At 52.0% G+C, this 8,786-nt stretch overlaps 1 protein-coding gene across 1 annotated transcript; it reads right to left on the bottom strand.

Moving 5' to 3' along the window:
* Positions 1–698: 698 nt before the first annotated feature.
* Positions 699–7,733, bottom strand: MAP6D1 (MAP6 domain containing 1). Its single transcript, XM_053565124.1, has 3 exons — positions 7,251–7,733; positions 3,021–3,138; positions 699–2,472 (listed from the first exon to the last, which is right to left on the bottom strand). The coding sequence occupies exons 1-3, from the start codon at positions 7,628–7,630 to the stop codon at positions 2,392–2,394; spliced, it is 579 nt and encodes a 192-aa protein (XP_053421099.1). The 5' UTR covers positions 7,631–7,733; the 3' UTR covers positions 699–2,391.
* Between the last annotated feature and the right edge of the window lie 1,053 nt (positions 7,734–8,786).

Raw genomic sequence — 8,786 nt, 5'->3', positions numbered from 1 at the left:
CATACACTTGCCCTGCAGAGGTCAGGCCTGGCTGATGGCAATAGGGCTCCTACTGCGGCTGCCCCACCAACATTTCCAGGAGGCAGCAGTCCTAGCTTGTCTTAGCTGAGCTGACCTCTAGTTACGGGAAATGAACAGGTGGGCTTCCTGGGTGTTGTACCGTGTGGCAGTGAGTGGTGAATGGTGAGGGGCTGTGAGCACAGGGCAGCAAGTTGCAAAATGTTAGGGGCTGGAGATGGGGGTAGAGCTGGCTTTCTGGGGAAGATAAAGGGGCTGCTTAAGAAAGGATGATTGTGACAGCCGTGCTTTGTTGGCTGCTATCTCGAGCACCCTGCAATTAAAAGCAGATGCTTTCAGCAAGTCCACAGCTGCAGACCGTGGGGTCCTCACTTTACAGATGGAGAAACAGTTCAGACTGCTCACAGCTGTAAGTGAACAGGCCAGACTCCAAGCCTGAAACTAGGCTCACAGTCAATCTTGCCCCCAGGCTCCTGGAGGAGGGTGCAGGGGGTGAAGTGGAAGGTGCCCGGGGATTCTGGGACTGCTGCACACCACACTGGCGCTCCCTGCAGCCTGCACAGTGCTGAGGACTGACAAGCCCATGAGGATGCGGCAGCAGCCCCGATACACTGAGGTCCTTATCGCCAAGAAATAGGATAAAAGGTTGAGAAGTCTCTTGTGTTTATTTATAATTTAAAAAAATTAAGAAATTGGAACAGTACATTTTTACATTTTAATAAAATACAAGATTGTACAGTTAGTCATTTCCCACGAAATGCCCAGCAGGCAGTCTCTCCTCAGAAACTCTATGGTGCAAGCAGGCCTTCTGTGAGTTCAGGCAGCACGTGGCTCTAGTTCCCCTTTAAAACGAGTCTCTCATTTTGCTGGAATGAGAGGAAAGAGTGTGCCTGCCAGAGCTAGCACCTCTGAGGAGACAAGGTCCTATCTCCATGTCTGGGTGGCTCTAAAACCTGAGTGCTACCACCTGTGGCTTAAATGCTCATCAGATGAGCCCCTGTGAGCTGCAGAGGAAGAAAACTCCAAAAGGAGATCCCAAGTTTCCTTAACAAAACCTGTCCCAGACTTGTGCCTCTAACCTTTAAGAAGGGACGAAACCCTATAAATGTTTGCAGGGCTACTGTGTAGAGAAGGGACCAAGTAGACCCACACACCACAATGGCTAGAATCTGGAGAAAGTAAAGAACTTTGTGAAGGTAAGAAAATGTGCTGGCTCCTCAGCAGGTGGTGATCCCTGTTCACTGAGTGAGGGGAGGGGAGAGCGAGGGTTGGTGCAGAGGACATCTTACGGTCTTTCAGGGAACAAAGCAAATGCCACTTTCCCCAAAATGTTCCCAGCTCTTATCCTGTAGCGCCTTTCTAGTCATCCCTATGTTAGAAGGGGAAACAAACTAAAAAAAATGTGGGATTCAGTCTTTAGAAACTTTCCATAAGGTAAATGTTGATTCAGTCCCAAGGTATGTTTTCTTAAACATGAGGGTCATTTTGATCATCAAGAAATAATGTCTTGGCTCGGCGCCTGTGGCTCAAGTGGCTAAGGCGCCAGCCACATACATCTGAGCTGGTGGGTTCGAATCCAACCTGGGCCCGCCAAACAACAATGACGGCTGCAGCAACAACAACAAAAATAGCCGGGCGTTGTGGCGGACGCTTGTAGTCCCAGCTACTTGGGAGGTGGAGGCAGAATTGCTTGAGTCCAGGAGTTGGAGATTACTGTGAGTGAGATGCCATGGCACTCTACCCAGGGCGACAGCTTGAGGCTGTCTCAAAAAAAAAAAAAGAAGTAATGTCTTTGTAATTGAAGCCCTAGGATTAATGTTCTATTTCTTTTGGAAACTTCATCCTGCTCACTTAGCACCACTATGAGTCACAGATTTCTTCTGCAATTTAAATACGTGGGGCCATTTGTTGGAAGATCCATGCATATCACCTTGAATTACTGTAAGTTATAAAATATCATGCATCCTGGGAAAGCCACCCACAGTGGACATTGCTGGTTCTTCTGAGGACTTCGTATGTCCACATTCCTTAGCCCCCATGGACCAATCACAGTTGAATTGATTCTTAGTTTTTACATTTAAAAACTAAAGGATGGTCAGATGGCAGTTAAAAACAGATGTGAAACCTTCCAAAAACTCTTGAGGAAGAAGAGGATGGTTGAGGCTGAGCTGGGCAAGATGGTGACAAGTCCATCTGCATCTCTGTTTCACAACAGTTGTGTCACCACAACATCCTGGTGACAACAGTTTTGAGAAGGGCCATCCCCTCCCCCAGCAGGGGACGTTGCCACGCTCTCAGCCCTCCCCAGGGTCAGTGGGTCCAGAGCCTGCTTCTCAGCAGTTTGAGCAGCCATGGTGTCCGTTTCGCAGGCTGTCACCCATTGAGAATCTGAGGAGCTGAAGCCTGAAAGATGGCTGAGGGGTTGGGCGTGAACTTCTTCCTCACTTCAGGGACCTGCAAAATGTAATGTGGCCACATGTCATTGGGCCTTTTCCTTAACTACCTCTCACCCTACCTCCAGGAAAAAAATTTCTCTTTTTTTGTCCCCCAGGATTTAAGACTACTAACCTGAAGGGTGAATGGGGAAAACAGCGGTTATCACTCATTTGTTAGTAGCTCATTAGCTCATGGACCCTCCATTCTGCTCCCTGAAGCCACCTTTGGGTGGAATTGAGAAGCCAAACAGGCCTCACCTCCCTTCTGTCTTCTCTTCATAAGAAGAGCAAATACCTGAGAAAATGCTTGGGTATTTGGAAAGGCCAAGGGAAAGATTGGGACTTAGGATGCAAAAATGATACCCTCCTCACCAAAGAAGCCAGCCTTAGAGAAGCACCCATCTGGCTAATGACAAAGAACTTTGGTTTTCTGTTTGTGGGATGCTTGATTGGGCACTGCTGTCACTGGCCATAATGCCGTTTGACTCCCATCAGAATCTGATTCCTGATCAGCTTAGATAAAGGCCTCTGAAACCACAGTCCCTACAGCACCAGCTTTGGGCTAACCTGGAAGCTGGCCCCAGGGCTGCTATCCCATCCAGACATTTGGGTTGTGATGACTCTGGTCGGTTTTGCCTTTGTGGATCTTGAGGGCTTCGCTGCAGTCCAAGCCTGGAACTCTTGCCTGGAATAGAAAACACAGTCGCAACCTCAGACAGGGTCAGCTGTCCCATCCCCTGGCCCCTAAGGGACCCTTGCTCTGCCTGTGCTGCTGCTTGGAGTGTCATGGCCCTGTCTACTACTGAGCTGCTTTAGCTCCAGGTGGTCATTTATCCTCCTCAGAACTGGCAGCACCCCCCAGGCAGACGGCTCACTTGGGGAGCATGAAGCCTGCAAGCCCCAGCACTCGGCATTGTTTCCAGGACCCCCTGAAACTACCGCTGCCTGTCCAGGAGCCAGGCTCCAGGCCCAGGGCCAGCGGAGGTCTGTTGCATCCAGCCCAGATCACTAGTGGCCACTTATATCCAGAGAAGGTGCCAGCCTGGACAGCATGTGGCTAAAAAGAAAACCCAGGCTCAATATTGTTAGTTTTTTTTTTTTAATATTTATTAGCTCACACAAAAGAGAAGATGAATTGTGACCATCTCAAAAACTGCAAGATGGTCTGGCTTTTACACGGGTCTGTGCATGTTGGAAAGAGCAGGTCCATGAGGTCATACATGAGCATGCCAGGAGGAAGGGTGGGCTGACAGGGAACAGCCATCCCCCTAGAGGGGAATGACAAGGCTGGCACAGCCTAGCTCCACATCCTTATGAAAAGACTGACTTGCTCTATTTCTCTTGACAAAAGAGACCTCTTTTTTTTTTTTTTTTTTTTAAGAGACCTTTCTGCCAATTCCCTGCTGGAGAGTGAGCTCAGGAAGGCAGAGGTCCCTGTATCCACAGGAGCACCTGGCTGAGGTGATGTGTGAAGTACACAGGGGGCAGGGCCAGTATCCACACGGGCCTGGGTTGCTCTCCCGGGCTTTAGATAGACCCTGAGGCCAACAAAGCTGCCTTTTCTTCTTTGCAGTAGCACAGCTGGGGCACCACTGGGCTGGGAGCAGCTGTGTCTGTCTGTGGCCAGGATGCTTAGGGGTGAAAGGAGGAGGGCTGGGCCAGGGCCCTGTCAGGTGATTTTTGCGTCTAAAGCTGTATGGTCCTAAAGATCTGCCGCCCAAACCATCTGCTGCTCTTTCACCTAGAGAAGCAGGTGCTCCCCTGGGCGTGCCCTTCTGTCCCAAAACTACCTTCATCCCAGAGCTGAGCCCTGGGCCCGTACCCTGAACCTGCTGCCCTGCTTCCCAGGGCAGCAAGTGACCAGAGCCACCTGCTAGAGCATCCCTTTGGCTACTGGAGAAAGAACCCAGTTCAGAGGATGCTTCAGGGGCAATAAAGGTCAGCAAAGATTGAGTCATCGGGGTCTGGTGACTGCCCGTAAGAGAAGGAAGATAGACTAATGGCTCAGGCCAAGATTAGTGAGAAATATAGGTCTAGCCTTTCAGTGTTCAAGCTTGTTTCAGCATCCACCCAGGTGCTGCACCCTGAGGGCTGCAGTTCCCCCACTGAGGGGCAGGTGCTGGGTTCTCAGCCCAATATGGCTTCAGATAAATTCTTTAAATTCCTGAGCCTCACCTCTCTGGGACTCAGGAGTTAAGTGGGGCTGCTGATCCATGTGGGAAAAGTGGGAACCAAGTCTTTTGGCTAACCCTTTAAATGACCTACCTAGGAAGGAAAGAGGGAAATAACCAAGGAGTTGGGGACTTGTCTTCCAGAAATAGATGGGGCTAGAACCTGAGCCAAGGCACTGAACTTCCCAGAACGTAGAATTACAGAGGGGAGACCCTAGGAGGGGTTGGTCAGGTGGTGGGGCCCAGGCTGGCCATGGGCAGGACCTGCAGGGGTGGGGACGTTGAGGTCGAGGGGCCGTGAGGAGTGGCCAGATGTCTACTCTGCTATCTTTGAGGTTCTGATCTGTTCATACTCTTGGCTTTCTGGAAAAAAAAATTTTTTTTTTTGAGACAGTCTCATTTTATCACCCTTGGTAGAGTACCATTACATCACAGCTCACAGCAACCTCCAGCTCTTGGTGATTCTCTTGCCTCAGCCTCCCGAGTACCTGGGAATACAGGCACCCACCACAACGCCCAGCTATTTTTTGTTAGTTTGGCCGGGGCCGGGATTGAACCCCCACCCTTGGTATATGGGGTTGGTGCCCTACTCACTGAGCCACAGGTACCATCCGGCTTTCTGAATTTCTTTAAAATTTGCTTAGATGATGTGAATTTTGCAAAATGTAAGGCCAGGTGGCCTTGCTTATGCCAGGTCCTGGAGCTAGAGGTTAAGGGTCCCGCAGGCCAGCTGGCCACGCACTCAACGGGGTAGTACTGAAGCCACCCCTTTTGGCTCTTTAATTCCACAGGTAGGAATTTATCCCAAATAAATTATGGTATGAACAAAGATTTAGCAACAAGATTGCTTATCACAGAAATTATTTTTTCTTCAACAAATGTTTTTAAAATAGATTGGGTGGGCAGCACTCGTAGCTCAGTGGGTAGGGTGCCAGCCACATACACCGAGTCTGGGAGGTTTTAACCCAGCCCAGGCCAGCTAAAACAACAATGGCAACTGCAACAACAAAAAAAAACAGCCAGGCCTTGTGGCGGGCACCTGTAGTCCCAGCTATTCGGGAGGCTGAGGCAAGAGAATCACCTAAGCTCAAGAGTTGGAGGTTGCTGTGAGCTGTGATGCCATAACATCTACTGAGGATGATGAAGTGAGACTCTGTCTCAAAAAAAAAAAGTTTTAAAGTAAGACTACATATTTTAAAAGAAAAAGAAAAGCAATTGCTCAAAAGTGTAAAGTGAGAAGTTTCCTTCCACCCTGATAGTCCCCAACAATCCCCAAGTCCCTCTCCCCAAATGTTCCACCTCCTACATCAGAGATATCCTGATGTGAGCATATGTGTGTATGTTAATACCCTTTTAAAAACAAATTAAGTAGCATAGGAGCTCTCCTGCTCCTTACTCTTTCAACATGTACATATTTAAGGTCTTCTGTTAGTGCCTGTGGGGCTCCACTGTCCCATCCTATGACAGGGATATAATTAACTGGTCCCCTACATCAGTGGGCAGTGGGCTTGTACAGGAGTTTGATGTGCCTTGTGTCCCCGCCCCAGATGGTGGGATACCTGTAGTGAAAATTCTTGGAAGTGAGATGGCTGCATCAAAGGAATAGTACTTTCAATAGCCTCAAATAAGAAACACTCTAAAAATCAATGAGGAGGTAGTAGATAATATTTGAAGATACAGATGCATATTCATAGGATAAAAATACTGCACATTTATTAAAATCATGATGTAGAACAGCTCATAAATGGACATTCACAATAGGTGAAAAATAATGTGTACAGTAGAAATCTCTCCGTATGAAAACACATGCACTTAAAGAATTAGAACTGCCTTGGCTGGGCGCATGTAGCTGGAGGGTGGGGTGGGGGGAGGGCCCGCGCCTCTGGCTCAGTGAGCAGGACACCGGCCCCATATAACGAGGGTGATGGGTTCAAGCCCAGCCCCGGTCAAACTGCAACAACAACAACAACAAAAAAGCCGGGCGTTGTGGCGGGTGCCTGTAGTTCCAGCTACTCCGGAGGCTGAGGCAAGAGAATCGCTAAAGCCAGGAGTTGGAAGTTTGGGGAAGGTTCAAGAGGATGTGTGTGTGTGTGTGGTCATAATTTCTATAATCACCAATTTTCCACAGTGAGTAGGAACTACTTTTGCAATAAAAGAAAAAATGGAGAAGCCCTCAGTTGCCCAGAAGCAGAGCTGGGGTTGCGGGCAGGGAGGACCTGCGGGCCTGTCCTTCGGGCCTCGCCACCAACGCCCCCACAGAGGGCAGTGGCCAGAGGGGCTCGGCCTGCCCGCGCCGCTCCTAAGCCCCCACTCCGGCGGAAGTTAAGAGGAAGCGGATTTCAACTCAGCAAAGCAGGCGGTGGGGACGCGGCCGCCGAGAGGGCGGGAGTGAGCGCCCCTCCAGCGGAGGTGCTAGTTCACTCCGAGTTTGGACAGAAGGGGCGAAGGTGACGCCTGCGGGGCCCGGGGACCAAAGAGGGTGACCTCCGAAGCCGCCAGCAGCTCTCGTGCGGGTCGTGCGGGATCCTCGCTCGGGCGCCTCCTGGTCCCCACCCCCGCCTCCCAACCTCAGTGTCCTCCCAGCCCGGGGTCTGGACTCCTTGCCTTCCCCGCCCCGGCCCGATACCTGTAAGATGTGGTCGCCGCCGCAGCCACGTCCTCGTCGCCAACGGGCAGCACGTAGACCCCACGGGCCGGGCGCGCGGAGGGCTTGCCCGTGCGGCTGTCCAGCCCCGGTCCGCGGCCCTGCGGCGCGTCCCTGGGCCCCGCGGGCGCCGTCCGCACGCCGAAGTCCCGCTGGTACTGAGTGAGCGGCAGGTCCCGGCCGGAGTCCCGGGCGCCCGCGGGGGACTGGCTCCTGCGCGGGGCGGCGCCGCCCGAGCCCGGCTCCTCGCTCTCGAGGTCGGAGTAGCCGTGCAGGGTCAGCGGCACCGCCACGTCGGAGCGGTCCAGCTGGTTCCAGCGCCGCGCCAAGCAGCACAGGCGGCTGATGCTGGGCCACGCCATACCGGCCCCGGCCTCGGCCCCGCCGCGCCGCTCCCCGCGCTCCCAGCCGCGCCGCCCCCGCCCTCCCCGCGTCGCCGCAGCGCCGCCCCCGGCCTGGGCGGGAGTCCCGGGAAAAGATCGCACAGTCTCCGGGGGGCCACCTGACACCGCCCGCACCCACTTACAAGTGTCCGACTTGAAGCACGTCTCATTATTGAATCCCACGTTTTCTAAGTGTTTCTTAGGAATCCATCTGGCTTCGCAGAGGCCGAGGGCCAGACGGTGACAACTCGCTGATCAAAAGCGGGGCGCAATCACCTGGCCTGGAGGGTCTCTGCTTTGTCGTCGGAGGTCGGGTGGCTGCTGCATTTGTGCTCAGCCGCACCGCGGGGACCCAGCGGGCACTGAGGGTGTCACGGGCCATGCTTCCCTGAGAACACGTGCTCGGATCAACCTGTGAGTCACCGCCTATTTGCCTTTTGGTGCTAGACTTCATTTGTGACAGCCGGTCCAGTTTTCATTTAAGACTTGCATTAGGAACCAATTGACCTTTCCCTGGGTCCTAGAATCCCTAATTTTAAATCATGGCCCCAAAGGCTTAAGTTTTATAAAGCTGCCACAAAACTTTGGCCACTATGCTATCAAGTTCTTTCCCTCCTGTCCGCCTATTATTCCTTTAATACAGAGCTAATTTTGAATAATCCTCCAGGCTAAAGGTCAGTCCATTTAATGCACAAGGTATCAGAAATAACTCCCTGACCACCCTTCAAAGGCTTTCTGAGTATCTGACACGTGCCCTCAATCTGCAGCGCAGACCAGTTAGTACTGACACTGTTGTAAGGGCATCCCTTACGCTGAGCTCCATTGCCAGACTAGGCTTGGAAGGTGCCCAGCCTGCACCTTGGAGGAGAGGACTGCGCACAGCCCAGCCAGCCAGAAAACACTCATCTCCCAGATGTGCTTTTCTTACAAGGCATAGCAAAGCATGGGAAGCTGAGCACAGTGAAGACCCTGCACCTCTAAGTGCTGCCTTTGTTCCTGGTGTAAACTGTGCACCAGGGCCCTGGGTTAGCCAGCTTGGTAGAGGACACTTGGTGACTCTGCTTTGCAGGAGAAAAGAGCAGCTCTCTTTTTATTTACTTCATCAAACTGTGAAGCACACTTACTATGTGTGCAG

This window comes from Nycticebus coucang, chromosome 16 (genome assembly GCF_027406575.1).
Source record: "Nycticebus coucang isolate mNycCou1 chromosome 16, mNycCou1.pri, whole genome shotgun sequence".
Classification (NCBI taxonomy): domain Eukaryota; kingdom Metazoa; phylum Chordata; class Mammalia; order Primates; family Lorisidae; genus Nycticebus; species Nycticebus coucang.
Note: the sequence above shows the minus strand (reverse complement) of the source record. Positions and strands in the feature narration are given on the sequence as shown.